Here is a 17,022-nt window from a genome sequence, read left to right as displayed (position 1 = left end):
TAGGATTGACAACCCTAATCTTGTAATCAACGTTTGTATCGCATGAGCATAAGCTAGGCGACTCGTCCTATCAAAGTAATAACTGTGCTAGAGTATTGTAGTTTGGAATTTGTATAACCATAACTGTGAACGCAAATCCCTGGAATTCTCTTATCTCTATCGTTTATCTCCGTGTTTTAATTGCATCTAGTTGTTATTTGCTTTCAACTGTTTTCTGTTTTCAAAAGTTTCCAAAATTCTCTTGATCTTCCAGATAGTAATTGAGTCTTAGTAGAAGATAGACACTTTGTGTTTGCCTTCCCCGTGTTCGATATCCGGTACTGACCTTTGGCTATACTATTTCTATTCTGTATACTTGCAGGTATTAATAGTGCTAAAAAATAGTGCATCAAGTTTTTGGCGCCGTTGTATTGCTGGCCCGTTACTTACTTGCTTACCCCGATGGCCACCACGTGTGCATCTCCACGCGGATCCTGAGTCTCAGCCGTTGGATCTGGAGTGTGTTTGTTAAGTGAGAAGGTTGACCTCTCACTTCTCTCATTCTGTTCATTCGCTCTAGACTCTCTCTCTCTTCAAACTTGCTCCGACTTCTCTCTAGCTTTCCGGTGACTCTAGCCGGAGTTTTCCTTCAAGATTGTGTTTCCACCGATGATTCTCAGTTCCTAAGAGATCTATCGGTTTAGTTTGAGTGTTAGGCAACTTCTTCGGTTTTCTTCTCAAACCCTAGAGTTCGGTCTTCTTTCTGTGACTAATCTCCTGAGCTTGGAGGTGGTGTGGTGAGGGATCTTTGTTCGTGACTGTGTTAAGAGAGACTTGTGTTGATCTGCGTGTTGAGGAGGCCTACTGTGGTGGTAACCGGTGAAACCTAGGGTTTCTGGGGTCCTTGTTCAGTAATACTCCCTTGTGACGGTTGGTTGAAGTTTTGGGGAGGTTCTTGGCCCGGTGTAGTCACCTGTTGTGACCTGAGCCATATTCCAGTGCTTCTATTCTTGTCTTGTGCGATTTCTTTGTGTGTTTAGATCATGCGGGATCATTTCTTGTGTTACTAACGTTTCTACCTAAGTGTGCATGGTTATTGAAGAAGATGAAGACTTGAACTTAGTCTAGGGTTCTTCAATTGTAATCTCTTGTATCAGATTAGTGTGTAATCTTAGTATCACGCTTGTATTGGCTTGTACCTCTGAGATTAGCCATCTCAGACCCAATCAATAAAAAGAGGTCCCGGTAATTAGTGAATCCTAAGTGATCTGATCCCATGAGCGAGAAAAATTGTTACTTAAAAAGACTTTTAAGAAAATATTTATTTTATAAAATAATAGAATATTATATGTAGTATATAAATTATTCATAAGCCTTAAACTAATCCTATAGCACATCTATAAAAATCCAAACCCATGGCCAATTTGATTTTCAACCTAGCCCAGAAGCCATGATTCACTGAAGATCTAACCAAACTAACTTTGAGTCTTGACCAATAAATCTGTAAATGTATTATCCAAATTTAAGAGCATCCGTATCGCGTCTCGATGCGGCTCGATCTCGTCTCTCCGAGACGAGACCGCATCGAGACAGCCTCCCATCTCGTCGCTAGCTCGTCCCGTAGCTCGTTCGGGAAAGCAAGCTGGCGAGCTCCCGTTCGTCCGTGACGCCCATTCGCCAGCCCGCGAGTCGGCGTCGTTTATATATGCTGAAAATGTCTTTTTTTTAAAAAATTCTGTAGAATATCAAAAGTTTTATAAAAAATTCCAAAAATTACTAGCCGTTTATAGCCGTTTTTTGTCAAATTTTTAATTTTTTTTTCTATTGTTTTTAATCCCCCAATCACTTCTATAAATTTTAATTATGTATTTTTCGTATTTTCGGATGTTGTAATTTTTGGTAGACGCACATGATAGTTAGTAGAGAACTCCTTCTTCTGCTTCTTTGCCTCCATTTTTTTTATGATTTGAGTTTTGAGATTTTGAATTTAAATGTGCAATTTTTAATTTCTAGTATTTTAAATTATGTCTTTTTTATTTTTTTAAAGATTTTAATTGTGTGTTTTTTATTTTTTTAGGATTTTAAATTATAATTTTCTTTTATTTAATAAAGTGTGTTTTTATTAATTGAATTTGTTGGAAATATAATTAAAAAAAATGAAATTGAATGAATAGTTAAGGGATGAGATGGTTAAGAAATAGAGGATGCAGGTGTTGTCTTTTAGTTAAGAGATGAGGTGAAAAGTACAGTGGGACCCATGAATAGTGAAGGGATGAAACTGTTAAGAGACAGGGATGCGGATGACCTTAGTCTTAATTGATGATTTGCAAAGGCTTAAGAATATGTTTGATAAGTTAGTAATGTCTAGATATAGATACTTATATGACTGTTTCCAAATATTTGGTATCATAATTAACCTATTAATTGATGAATCACATCCTATATTGTGTATCCTCTGAATTTCCTCAAATATCCCAACAAATTAATCACAAATCTCATTATTACATAAGATTCCTTTAACCACTTAAAATAAACATAACAATCAATGGTCTTGATTATTACACTCATTTTATACTAAGAGGGTGAGACATCAGGGTGATAATAAATTATTTTAATTTGCAGTTAGACTTTTTTTGAACCTACCTTTTCATTCAATGAAAAATTAATTCTAATAACAAATTTACTAATAATAAATTGATTCGTATACATCCCAACTATAGTTAAGTAGTTGTTATTAAATTCACTCCTATCTATCCCAGTCAAGACAAGTTAATCATAACTTTTTAACATAAATGCACCTTATTTTTACCTCTATATAAATAAAGAAAATAAGCCTATGCAAATCATCTATCCAACACTAAATATTTACAAAAAGAATATCACAATTTATTCAATATGTATCAAAGCAAAGCTACAATTGTGTTGCTTGTATTGATGTTAGTATTTGCAGGGCAAGCAAGTGCAACAACTAGCTTCAAGAAATGCTTTGCCAAATGTGTTCTTGGTTGTGTTTTTTCACTAGACAAACCTGTTTGTGTTGCAAAATGTTTAGCCGAATGTGTCCTTAATAAAGAGTCTAATTCTTCAAGCCAGGCCTGCAATTATGGTTGTGCAATGGATCAATGTGCCAAATTTGGCGATGGTATGTACCACTTAATTAATAGCATCTTGTACATACATATGTTCTTGCTACTGTCCATGCCTTAACTGTACTCATTTTTTTTACTGTCTCGTAAAAAATTTCAAAACAAATCACAAAGTTTGGTATGTCTCATGATATAAAAACCAGTTAGAAAAATCATATGGTATGGAATTTTTCGCATTCATCGCACATGGAATTTTATTATTGAACTAGTGTGTGGTGTTAATTGTAGAAAAATCATACGTTGATGTCTCCACCATTGAGCTACATGATGTAGTTTATTCTTAAATAAAATAGTATGAGTTGTTTTGATGAAACATATCAATGACAAATAAACATGTTTTTTCAATTAAATTTTAAAAATTCAGGACGGGCCAGAATTTGACCAAATTGTATTATATTTCTGGCGATTTACCTATTATATAGTATTATCCTCATATTTGTGCTCTTATTTAGTAATGAATTGAAGGCATATTATGCTAATTCAATTGATCTTATTATATTTTAGATGTGGCGAAGGTTGATGAATGTGTGACCAATTGTGAGTCTGTAAAATGTGGCGGCGCTACTCCTCCATCTCCATCTACACTCCCAAGAAATTAAAGAAAATTAGATAAATGAAAAGAATTAAAGAGCTATCAACAGTTAGTTTAGTTATGATATCTTTGATCATTTTTATTAATTCCCAGGTATAATAATATTTGGATTGATAACTTGATTTCACATAGTTTTATATTATGCATGGGTTTTATAAATTTCATAAGGAAATAATTGTTAATTAATTTTTATATAGATGCAAAATTTAATCATGTTTATGAATAATTTATATCCATAGGGAGAAAAGATGTTACTGTTAAAAAATTTTTTGCAAGAAATATTTAGTTGATCTGTAAAATATTGATATGATTAAGTAGTCTACTATTTCTTTGAACTTCATAACGATAAAATGAAGTGATGAATGTAGAATAAATTATTCATAAGCCCCAAATAGACCCAAATGCGATCTAACCCAACTATTAATTAATCTTGATTATTAAATAATGAATTAGGGATAGAAATAATGATAGATCCAGTCACACTAAATCTTTCAATAAATATTTGAACAAGACTTTAAAATTATAGCCATATTTAATCACACTTATTTCGAGAGTTAAAGATGGAGTATATATTAACAAATAAATGCAGAAAGTTATCAATCGAACGAAACAATATTCTGCAATTTTGGTTGTGAAAAGTGATCTATGGGCCAAATTTGATGATGGCATGCTCTTATTATAAAGAAATAATATTCTGCAATTTTGGTTGTGAAAAGTGACGTAGTGCCAAATTTGGTGATGGTATGCTCTTATTATTTAAATTTACTTTTACTTGTTTGGTTCCTAAAGTAAATTCATTTAAATAATATGAAAAAATAGTCTATTTCTGTTTTTATGTAGTGCAAATTACCAGAAAACATTATGAAGTTTGAACTATCTTGTACTTTCAAAGTCAACGGAAAAAACTATAAATGTTGAATATATATTTTTTCGCATTAATCACACATGAAAATATTTTGGTTAAATTGTATTTCACTTGTTCCATAAAAAAAAAAAGTAGTTTTGAAACGCAAGAGTTTAATGCTCAATTGTCAAAGTAAGATAGAAACGAGAAAAAATAGTTGGGTCCTCATTATTATAAAAAGAAAAGTTTTCTAATTTATAATTGTGATCTAATTTTAATGGACATGCAAAAATGACAAAAATAGTTTAGTTTTATGGGACTAATGAAATATTTGATATGGCTGGTGAGAGATATACATAGACATCACCGCCGGTAAATTAGAAGATGTCATTATGTATAGTCATTTGATTGAAAAATATCACGTCTAAGCAATCTATTTTTTCGGTCGTGAAATAATTGCGGACAATGTGAAATTTTGTGTTTTTCCCTAATTTTTAAAATGCCTGGATGAAACATAATTTGATTAAATTTTATAATTTTTCGTAGCAATTTGCCAATGCATATACTGTAACGATGTTACCCTAAATAATTGTAATTTTGTTTTGAGATGAAAATAAATTATGCTAATTCAGTTAATCTTATATTAATATTTTGCGGATGTGACGAGAGTTGGTGGGTGTGTTAGTGTGTGAGCCTTATGCTATTTATAACTGTGGCGCTACTCTTCCAATCTCATGAAATTAACGAAAAATTGAAAGTATTATAGATCTATAAGTCTATAACATTTTGTTTTATTTTATTTTATTTGCCATCAAAATTTTAATTGTGATATCTTATGTTTCTTCTATTATACTTCTTCCGTTCCCTAATAGGTGAGGCAAAAATTTTCGTCACGGAATTTAAGAAAATAATGTTGAGTGTGTTAAATAAATAAATAAAATGTAAGAGGGAGAAAAAGGTAGATAGGGTAAAGTAGAAGGTGAATAAAGCATAGAGAATATAGTAAGAGCGAGTAAACTAAGAAAAAAAAAGTTACTATATAGGTAAATAACTCAACTATGAGGGAACTCCCAAAATGAAAAAATTACTCAATTATGAGGGAACGGAGGGAGTACCGAAATTTTAACTAATAAAAGCACATTTCTGATTGATCGATCCTCTTATTTAGTTTTATGAGGTTTCTTAGCAGCTAGATAATGTACTACTACTAGTTATTGGTATGACACCATTCTTCGAGTGTTGGCGTTGCCACTCCGATGTTCTTCATGTCGACAACATTGGCTGAAACATGACATACAACCATTATTTTATCATCAATTTCAAGAATTCATATGTAAATTATAGAAATTAACAAAAATTGCACCATTGTGAATTTCAGCCGTGGCAGCAGCAGTTGCATCAACAATGACAGTAACCTCATCATAGTCCAACGAGACCGCATCAAACACAGTCTGTCTTATGCAATTTGGAGTTTGAACCCCTAACAATTAATTAAATAGGATTATAGTACTAATTTAATTACTTATGCAAATTTAATCTCCCTAACAATAACAACATGAATTTAAATTTAAATTACCACATACTACTATCTTGTAGATTCCAGCTCCCTGTAGATATGAGTGAAGGTTCGTGTTAAGGAACGCGCTAAATCGTGTTTTTATCAGTTTATAGTCGTGGGGTTTGATCTCGAGACCTTCTACTAGTTCTGCGCCAGGACTACCCTTTACGAGTAGTTTTGTTTTATCTGAAGCATAGAAATGCCTGCGGAATGATTCCACGTCTCTCCCAAGAGAATCGTGCTCACGAACAACCTTAGATCATTAATTAAGGCAAAATACTATTTATTTTAATAGATCCTTACAGTACTATTCTCTTGCCAAGAACATAGAGTATGATACTTAAGCATAGAAACAAAAATGGCACCCAAATAATCGGAATATCTCGGTTTCGAGCTACTTCAACGGCGTTGATAACATTTGGCACAATAGCTTCACCACCTTTCACAGCGGCCGGACTGTACGGCAAGATCAAATCTTTCTACAAAGATGTCAATTTAGAGAGAGAAATAAAGGAGCTAAGTTTATACTACTAATTAATTAATAGAATATACATAGATAAGTATGGAAATATAACTAATTTGAAATGGATATATGACCTGCATATCAATCACAAGAAGTACAGTGTGCTTCCACTCCTCTGCCATATCTACAATTGAAGAAATTATAACTTGTTTAGTTAGTTTCTTTAATAGAGAAGGGAAGATGCTAGATTTAGAAATTAAATGACAAATATGGATTGCACTATTCAGTTTGAAAAAGTAGATTTTCTATATATGTATATTTTGTTTTGTTTTATATCAGTATATATTAATAAGGATAACCGGTTCGATATGGTACATGGAAATGTAGTGGTACTAATTAGATAAATATGGTAATTGGATAAGAAAGATACACCACACAATTAAAAAACATATGGAAATTGTCCAATCATTGTATGCATGAAAAAATTGGGGGGCTTCTCACCAAATGCGTGCGTATTTTGTTACAGAATACATTTACTGTCACCTAAATCTAAGGAGAGTTTCCAAAATCATAAAATTTCAGCTGAAATTTGGTATTTTTCTTAAAAATTTGGTCGTTGATATCATAAACTTACATCATTTATCAAATTTTCTACAATTTCAATTTTTCCTTAAATTTTATTCGACGTAACACGTCTGATAATGTAGGTGGATAAACAGATCAAGGACGTAGCTTTTAGTGGATTTAAACATCGTTATTTTGTGCGTTATTTGAGTTTAAAATATTTTCCCAAATTTTGGGGGAATTCCAAATCGTGGGAAATTCTTTATATCATACTCCTAAGTTTATGACTTTTGTGACAAAATTTAAACTTAAAAAAAATATCAAATTTCAGTTAAAATTTATAATTTTAAAGGATAATAATAACCCTTTTATAAATGATGGGTTAATAATTGACGCCGCAAGACCATGGGTGTATATGGAAAAAACTTATCATAATTATCATACAAAAATTAAGATGATTGTGGCAATTAACGGTTGTGTAGGCAATGTAGATAATTAAGCATGTTATCATAAAAAAAATGGAATCAAACCGAACGAAAAGGTTGCATGATAAAGTGATTTAGATACATAATATCTCTAAGATATAATACCCTTATCCTTATGGCATTTTAATATAGATATATTTTTTATAATGACTACTTTACCCAATATCATACTAAATGGATACAAATCTAATTAAGGAATATTAAATCAAATTAAATATCTTTATCTAAATGCATATTTATTGATTTGATTAGAGATAAGCTACAATCATACCCAAAACTTTTTATATGTTTACATGTCATTTTTTTCATGTTAATTTTATACTATATTATTTATTTAAAAATCATGAATTCAGATTATAAATTAGTTATTATAATGCATACTAAATTATTATTTAATAATAAAATAATTTGATAACTTCATATATTATTATTTTTTCAAATAAATTTTATCTAACCAGTTGATAATTCAATTATTAGTTATTTTCTTTTTTTTATGTTATACTTTCATAGCCGGTTAATTTTATTATTTTTTTTGTTAAATTTCTTATTCAAATTTGAATTGTATGATTAAATAATATTCTTTTTAATACGAAAATAATTGGATGAATCAACTTTTCTCATTTTAGATTATTTAATATATCGTACATCAACTAATTATATTAAGAATTAAGAAAATTAAGAATAGTAAGCTCCATTAATAATATCCTTTTTTAGTTAGTAATTTTAATATAAGAAAATGAGAATATTTTAAATATATAGCTTTAAAATGTTAAATATAGGAGTATTAGTTATGAACATGTGATTTTTTTTGTTGAGTTGTAATTCCAGAAATAATAGTAAAAATGAAATGTAAAGAATTAACATAAAATTTTAAAATCAAAATTACGTAATCAATTAGTATTAAAATCAAAACTGCATCTCAAATAATTTTAAAATCAAAATTGCATACTCCAAAATTTTTTACTACATGATATAGTAAAATTTCAATATTTAATAAAGAAAAGTAAATACTTATGGTCAATACTAGCATTAACAATGATGTAAAAAAATAATAATTTAAAGTTATTTATATTTTTAAATATAATTTAATTTTTTTTATACAGTAAATTTAGTTAAGAACTCTATATTTTACAAATAATCAAATTAACCTTATCAAGATCTTAATTAATACTACTTCCATATATAAATGCAGGGGCAACAAAGTAATATACTCCCTCCGTTCCCTCATAGTTGAGGCGAAACTTTTTGGCACGGAGTTTAAGAAATGAATGTTGAGTGTGTTAAATAAATAGATAAAAAAGTAAGAAAGAGAAAAAGGTAGAGAGAATAAAGTAAAAAGTGAATAAAGTAAGAGAGAATAAAGTAAGAAAGAGAAAAAAGTTACTATAAATGGAAATGACTCAACTATAAGGGAACTTCCCAAAATGAAAAAATAGCTCAACTATGAAGGAACAGAGGAGTATAAAATTTAAATTTAATTTAAAATTAAATGTAAAATAAAATTACTACTTAACCTCATTATGTCTCCAAGACATTTTTCTTTAAATAATTAATGTCATGAAACTGAATTACCTTCCACTTTTGTAAAAGAATTAATGTGCAATTCATTATTCATTTTAACCCTAAGTAGTGGATATTTTAATTACTTTATCGAATGAAAGTGGCAGACAGAGAATAAGTAGTGGATATTTTAATTACTTTACCATATGAAAGTGGCAGACAAAGAATTAACCTTATGTAGTGGATATTTTCATTTCTTTACCAAATGAAAGTGGCAGACATAGAATCGTGATATATAATTTGGTTTCGGTTTGTTATCTTTTGGTACAATTGGCTTTCAATATCTATGCCATTCAGCTTAGGAAAGAAGGATATAAATCCGAAAGATGCATGTTACATGACTGTCTCAACAAATTAAGAAACATGCAGAATTGAAGCTATTGATTATTAAGTTAAAATGGTTATATCTTAATTTTACGTGGTGGTGCATAGTTACTCGTTACAGTTTCGCACACATTTTTTATACAACTATACTTGTAAAAAAAATACTAAGTACTACTCCTCCGTTCCACCTTAATAGAGACGTTGTATTTTCTGCAATTGTATTGGAAAAATAATACAGTAAGTAATTAAAGTAGAGAAAGTATGAAATAATAGAGAATAATGTATAGAAGTCTTATATATATTATACTTTCTAAAATTTACTTTCTTTCTGCGTTAACTATTTATAATTATTTTTCTAAAATGAGTGCAGAAAATTAAACGCCTCATACTAATAATTATAGTTCTTATGTCCCGTTGCTAGGAAATTTCATTTACGTATGTGATTAAAGAAAATGATGTTTAGTGAATTTAATAAAAAGAGAATAAGAATTGAAAATAAAATAAAATTGATAAATGCATAATTTTTATTAAAAAAATAACTTAACCATAATAAATCTAATCATAAAGAATCAACTGCACAACAGGGAATAATACCATTTCTTAAAGAACTTTTAAATGAATCAATAACTAAAGGACATTCGCTCTCATATAGTACGAGTAAACTTCAAAGTAAAAATAAGCAATTGTAAGCCCATATTTCTTATTTGGACAATTTCCGCATCTCCGGATTTCATATTCTTTCCACGGAGTCGTGCCCTACCTATTTAAATAGTTAGGGGTTGAAAAATAGGTCTAGACACATTTTGCGACGTGACTTTATTTTTTGTTCAGAAAATGACCGATCTGCTTGTTTTTTCTTACTAGTGACCTGCCCAAATCACTCGGTCGGGAGTTTCTCACTATAATGCGGCGTCTTCGTGAAACAGTCATATCTTCTTCTATCGGACTCCTATTGAGACGTGCGAGGTACCCACGTGAAACTTTTTCGATTTCGAAGATGAATACAATGGTGGCCTTGTAGATGTGTTTGAAATTAATCTTGATAGGTTGATTACTGTTTAGATTCAGATCTTTTTTTCTTTCTCCGCTCTCTCTTAGAGCTCGGTCTTTCGTCTACAATATATAAAATGAGTCCGTTTTTCACCTAAGAAAGTGTGTTAAAATAATGCAATAAAGGACTGCAGTTTGGTTTACATCAAAGTGTATTTTTGAACTTGCAAGCAATTGTGATATAATGAAATATGTTTCTGGGTGCAATGAATCAAGTGCAATCTATATACATAATGCTCTATGTGCAGTGTATATAATGCCATAAAATATGCTTATTTTTCATCCATTGATCCCTCAATGCTCTATCCGCGTGTATATGATGCTCATGAAAAACCGTATCTCTATCATTCATTTTTTTTTTATCTAATGGACCACATTAGTCTTAGTTTTGATTTAAATTTTGGATTCATTTTAACCAATGACGGAGGCACTGGTGGCTAAGTCATCGCCCGCTCCAGCGGGGGCTTGGCCAATGCCGGAACTAGAACCCTCCCTCTTTATAGCCGGCCCCGTCCGATATCTGCCCTGGCGCCTTGGATGGCCTTAAATTTGAAGTATGAGTACTCACTTGGTCCTTGGGCCTTTGTAGTTCTTGGTTTGTGTGGTAATGGAAGGAAATAAAATGAGTTCTAATTGAAAGTTGGAAGCCCAGATTTACAATTACAGCTCCACTTTCTTAAACAAACAGATCATTGACGCGAGCGCTCCGGAATGTATTTTGATTTTTGATTTTTGATTTTTTTATTTATAAATTATTAACATGAGATTGTAAAATTACTTTTTAATGTTTATGTCGACCGCATAAAAAGCTTATTAACTTTTGAAATTACAAAATTATTTTTATTTACCTATGAAACACATTACAACTTTGAGATTACAAAATATAGTGTAAAAGAATTTATACTCCCGCCCCATAACATAAGTCATATTTAGTTATGGCATGGATTTTAAGAAATATAAAGAAAAGTGAGTTGAATATGTTATTGGAATATGAATCTCACTTATATATAGATGTGTGTTTTTATAATAAAATATGAGTAGAATAAATTGGTGGAATGTGGGATTTACTTACTATTTATGGTAAAAGTGAAATAGGACTCTTATTGTGGAACAGACCGAAATGGCAAAACAAAGCTCTTATTGTGAAATTGAGGGAGTGAAATTTAATAATGGCATGAACTCGCCATAAATACTTCATTAATGTAGTAGTAGTTCAAAATTTTATTATTATATGAATAAATATTATCTTATTCATTAATGGCATGGTGGTGATCAATGACTAACTAATTAGTAATTTAGAATTGAATCAATTTCTGATTGTTAGATGAGAAGATCTAATCGTTGAAATAATGTCAATTGAATTATAATATAAATTTAAATAATAATTAAATAAAGTGTCTTAATGTGAATTCATAAATATAGTAGTTAAACTAACTTCTTTTTCTCTCTTCAAAATCATCTCAAAACTTTAAATTTACGCAATTCTCTCGATTTAAATTATTTTTTCGCAAAAAATATAATCAAATTAAAGATAATTTTATAAAGATTCTAACGACATATCAATTGCATATGTTCCGACGACGTTCGAATGATGGAATTTGATAATTTTTATTTCAATTTCCGTATATGTTGATAAACAGATTTTTAAATAAATGCATCAAGCAATCTCAATATAACGTAGGTACAATATCAATAAAACTGTGTTGATATTTTCTGGCAAGGTTGAAATAATTATGTCAATGTGTTGATATTTGTAATATAATATGTTGATATAAAAAAAAACCACAAAAATGATACTCCCTCCGTCCCACTTTAGGAATCCCGGTTTACCATTTTTGGATGTCCCACTTTAGGAGTCCCGGTTGAAATATTCCATAAATGGTATTAGGCCCCACATTCCACTAACATTTTTCCACTCATATTTGATTATAAAACTAATATAAAAAAGTAGGACCCACATTCCACTTTTTTTTTTCACCAACTTTCATTTACATTTCTTAATACCCGTGTCGAACTCAACTGGGACTCCTAAAGTGAGACGGAGGGAGTAATATGTTAATTAAATGACAATCTTACCCATTTGTTGATATTTTATCTACTATTTATTGAAATTTGTGAGATTAAATCTCATCTATTCATTTTAAAATCTAAAAGTGTAGATTTGTTCTTAATTTTGAATTATGAAGCTATAAATAATATAAGAGGAACCCTATCTAATAAATTTAGTTTTTATATTACATGTATCGATATTTTTCAAAATAAGCAAAGAATGATTCAAATTTGAGTGCTCCAAATAATAGAAGTATTGTAATTTTAAACTCGATTATAAATCAAGAAAGAATCAATATTTTAAATATCGAATATAATCATAGGTAGTGTCGTAGTGACTTGGTGCTACGGAATCCTATTGCTAATTATGATATCCAAATAAGAAATTATATTGGTCAACCAATAGGTCATCTTTCTAAAAATATCCAAGAAAAAGAGTTTTAAAATTAAATTGTTTGAAAATCTAACTACACACGTGTTTTAGTTTAAATTTTACAATTTTATATGCATGAGAATAATTTAATACCAATTGAAATCTATCGGGAGTTCGAGTCTGCATATTTGTCGTTTTTAAAAAAAATGGAAAAAAGAAGAAAAGACACAATGAGAGCAGAAGTTTATTTTCATTTCTGTTTATCACTCGCAATCGCTTTCACAAAATAACCTCATTCAGCTTCGGACTTTGTTGTTGTTGTTGTTTGTTGCAGTTAATTTGGAATCATGGCTTTCAATAATTTATTCAGCGTTTCAGGGCAACCGTCTTTAGCCAGGTGAAAATCTCATTCCAACCAGGAATTAATAATTTTTATTAAATTTATGTCGATTGCCATTATTGTATGAGACTCTTTTCCAATTGATTGAAATGAAATTTAGGTCAAGTTGATGTTTTTTTATGAATGGGGAATATCCATTGATGATTTTCTGGTTAACTCTAGGATACCTATGTTGAGAATTGATCAGTCTCAGATGGAAATGTGTGGCTTAATCAAGCAGAATCAGGGTTTGATTGTTAAAGGTTCTGTTCATAGTCGACCTTCCAAGGTGTTCTGTAGTGCTGCTAGTTTGGAGGAGGAATTTTGTGCAATTCAATCCAATAATTTCTCCAAGGCTGAGGAATCTGATGTCCAGGCTTTGCCGGAGGAGAGGGTTCCTAGTAGCGAAGAGGTTCCGTATCTTATTTAGGTTTAAATCAATGAGCAAAAATATAAAAAAAAAATGTGAACATCTTATCTTATCTTATTAGTGTTGCTAATTTTATGGACTAGCAGCTAAGGATATTGTTCGTTTACAGTTGAAGGCATTACTTGCTGATTCTCAAAGAGCAACACTAGTCAAGAAACTGAGCGAAGCAAATCAACACAATCGGTTTCTGAAACGCCAGGTTTTTTATCAGCGAATTCTGTATTAATTGATTAAGCTACAGTGTGCTAAGATCAATTGAAAGGATGCCAGAGATGGCATAATTATATCATGCATAATTATTAGTATTTTTGATCGCCGTGGTTTATGTAGTTACAAGTTAAGGAAGATGAACTACTTGACTTCAAGGCTGAACTTGCTGTCATGGAGTTTGAGGTTAAGGTATGACTTTGGCACTAGCATCAAAAATGTGTTACCTCCGAGGAACATCATGTGGCCCATATTATTGAATCTGCTTGTAGGCTCTGCTTGGTTTGGCTGAAGAAATCGCTAATTATGATATTCCAGTTGGATCAAGAAAGATTAATGGGAAATACATTCAATCGCACCTCCTCTTGAAATTGGAAGGTAAAACTAGTCACAGCTTGTCTTTGTTGAATCGAATCAGTATCTCTCCGAACTGAACTCAATAATCTAGCTCTGTTAAAAATAGAACTCGCCTAGACTAATTTGAGGTGCTGTCTTTTAACCATTTCTTTTACTACAATTAAATGTTTCTAAACCAAAATTTCCAAGTATAATGAACTATAAATAAAGGAGACTGGTGCACATGAGTACTATAGGATGAACAACTAAGTCTACTATACGCTATGTTGCTACAGGGACTATATAGTGATACATATATCTATAGACTATATCTTTCTGTACATTTTCTAATTATATAATGTTTCCCATGGTAAAAGCTGTACAAAAAAGGTTGGCAGAACAGATCAAGGATGTGGATGCCGCACAGCCTCAAGAGGTTCATTTAATTTGGCATGGTGTGGCAGAGGTAATTAACAAATGTCCTTACTTGATAAAACCTGTTTATTTGAATAGGAAACATGCATTATGACCCTACTGGTTGTGTTATTGATATCAGGAAGATTAGGATGTTAAAAAAGTACTTGTTCATGTGATCATAAATCCTGGATAGGAAAAGTTACACCATGAAGTTATCTTAATAGATATCAGCTTTTGAATTTCTTTGAGCTTCGAGCATGCATGGAAGTGCCTTAGTGGATTTAAAGTTTGATTACAGAGTTAAGGCTGACCAAGGTACAGAATTCTCTAGCAAATGTTGACGACTGATCATTAACCTCTCAGACCAACAACCTGGGACTCGCAAACTTTTACCTGCTTCAGACAAAGGAATCAATTACCTTCTTACAGTTCAAGAAACATAAACAATATGTTCCACACTACACAATTCGATGAGTATGTATGTTTCAAGGTTTGATACGTATTACACTAGAATCCACAAGTGTGTTGATAGGTATACAACTAAAGGAAAGCTATAGCCTATAGTTTTAAGAGATCTACTCATCCTAATGAAGCATTCACAGCTATTTTATCTTCCCCACATTGTTGTTTGAACACTGGTAAAGAACATCCAAGACATTGACGAATTGATAGCTATTGATATGAATATGTGTGTTAACACTTTATTCCAGAACTATGGAATTTACTCCATGGTTGGATGTCAGATACACATCTAATAAACAGTCGCGTTTATTTGATATTACATGATGTATCTTGGCTTCAGAGCGTGCAAGTGATGGGATCCTTCGATGGCTGGAGTCAAGGGGAACATTTGTCACCAGAGTATACAGGTTCATATACAAAATTCTCAGCCACATTGATGCTAAGACCTGGAAGGTACTACAAGACAACACTGCTAATCATTAAGCAGTAATTGCTTTTAGTATTCTTGTCTCTAAATTTGTCAATATTTGAAGATATGAAATCAAGTTCCTGGTGGATGGTGAGTGGAAGCTGTCGGCTGATTTCCCCACTGCTGGTGAGGGGATGATGCAGAACAATTTGCTGGTTGTCGAATAACTGCGGTGTGCTAGATCTCTATATAGGTGTTTCTTAGTATCCCACGGAGTGAATTCTGTAGTGGAATTCTATTTCTGTGGCAAATAGAGAGACGTTAAGACGCTCTGTTTATGCTGATATTTGAGGCTAAGTTTTGCTGATAATTGATATATGAAGTTGCTACAGGGTCCTCCTCCCTCCTCTACCTGGATGGTTGAGGGGTCAAAGTAAATAAACAACATTTTGTCTTGCATTAAAAAAATGTATAGTTTTTATTTTATTTATACAAATTTTAAATTTTAAATTTGTACCATGTAATTATGTTTGAGTTTAAACATATATCTTAAAATTATCATAATTAAATGTTTTACCTTCTATAAATATGACTAATTTTCATTGGTAGCACGCTAGGCTAGCCCGATACCCAAACATTTAGGGTTAGTGTTGAATGTTTATAACCCAATAAAATCATAATCTGATTAGCTTGCACCTGATTAATCGGCGACCCGAGAAGGATTGGTCCGAAATTCGCTGGGTTGACTCGATTGACACGCCTAAGTTCACATAACCAAGAACAATCAAGGTCTAGTCGATCTTAAAATGAGTGAACAAGATTAAAGCTTCTGGATTTCAATTAAAAGTGCACAAAATATCAACAAACGGGTAAAATAATCAATATGTTAGAAATAACTAATTTTTCGTGGTTCTTGTGATGTCAATATAGGTGGCGTTCAGTTGTCATGACTAATTATTATGAGACTATCCATCTAGGATTAAGTTGTAAGAGCATCCCCATCCGTGCTCTTAGCTAAGAGTACGGTGGTGGGCCCGGACCCACTTTTACTCCTTGTCCTTAGCGAAGAGCACAACACCCAATCCGTGCTCTTAGCTAAGGACAAGTTCAAGGGTCTCACCATTCTATTATTTAATTTAAATACTCCAATTATTAAAAACATTTCTACATTATAAAAATACATTAAAAATAAAAATTACATAATTAAAATCCTAAAAATAAAAATTACATAATTAAAATACTAAAAAATAAAAATACATAATTAAAATCCTAGAAAATAAAAAATACATAATTAAAATCCTACAAATTAAAAATTACACACGTGGAAGACTAGTCCTCTATCCCCAATTGCCTCTTGAGACCCCAAATCATTTGCTCATGTGTTGCAAGTTGATC

The 17,022-nt window shown here is 31.2% G+C and overlaps 2 protein-coding genes across 3 annotated transcripts; one reads left to right on the top strand and one right to left on the bottom strand.

The window, feature by feature from the left end:
• Window positions 1-5,637: 5,637 nt before the first annotated feature.
• LOC125206072 (probable inactive nicotinamidase At3g16190) lies at window positions 5,638-6,894 on the bottom strand. Of its 2 annotated transcripts, XM_048105357.1 has the most exons (6): window positions 6,717-6,894; window positions 6,485-6,598; window positions 6,255-6,372; window positions 6,145-6,168; window positions 5,925-6,041; window positions 5,638-5,842 (listed from the first exon to the last, which is right to left on the bottom strand). In XM_048105357.1, the coding sequence occupies exons 1-6, from the start codon at window positions 6,762-6,764 to the stop codon at window positions 5,769-5,771; spliced, it is 495 nt and encodes a 164-aa protein (XP_047961314.1). In that variant the 5' UTR covers window positions 6,765-6,894; the 3' UTR covers window positions 5,638-5,768. The 2 variants fall into 2 exon arrangements, with proteins under 2 accessions (XP_047961314.1, XP_047961313.1); XM_048105356.1 differs by having other exon boundaries at window positions 6,138-6,372; window positions 6,717-6,892.
• A 6,264-nt stretch (window positions 6,895-13,158) lies between these two features.
• On the top strand, window positions 13,159-16,018 carry LOC125206071 (protein PTST, chloroplastic). Its single transcript, XM_048105355.1, has 8 exons — window positions 13,159-13,384; window positions 13,550-13,778; window positions 13,906-13,995; window positions 14,127-14,195; window positions 14,276-14,381; window positions 14,717-14,805; window positions 15,559-15,671; window positions 15,752-16,018. Exons 1-8 carry the CDS (start codon window positions 13,335-13,337, stop codon window positions 15,852-15,854), a joined length of 849 nt encoding a protein of 282 aa, XP_047961312.1. The 5' UTR covers window positions 13,159-13,334; the 3' UTR covers window positions 15,855-16,018.
• The last annotated feature ends 1,004 nt before the right edge of the window (window positions 16,019-17,022 follow it).

The sequence above is a fragment of the Salvia hispanica genome, chromosome 2, assembly GCF_023119035.1.
Source record: "Salvia hispanica cultivar TCC Black 2014 chromosome 2, UniMelb_Shisp_WGS_1.0, whole genome shotgun sequence".
In the NCBI taxonomy this organism is placed as follows: domain Eukaryota; kingdom Viridiplantae; phylum Streptophyta; class Magnoliopsida; order Lamiales; family Lamiaceae; genus Salvia; species Salvia hispanica.
This window is presented reverse-complemented; position numbering and strand designations above follow the sequence as displayed.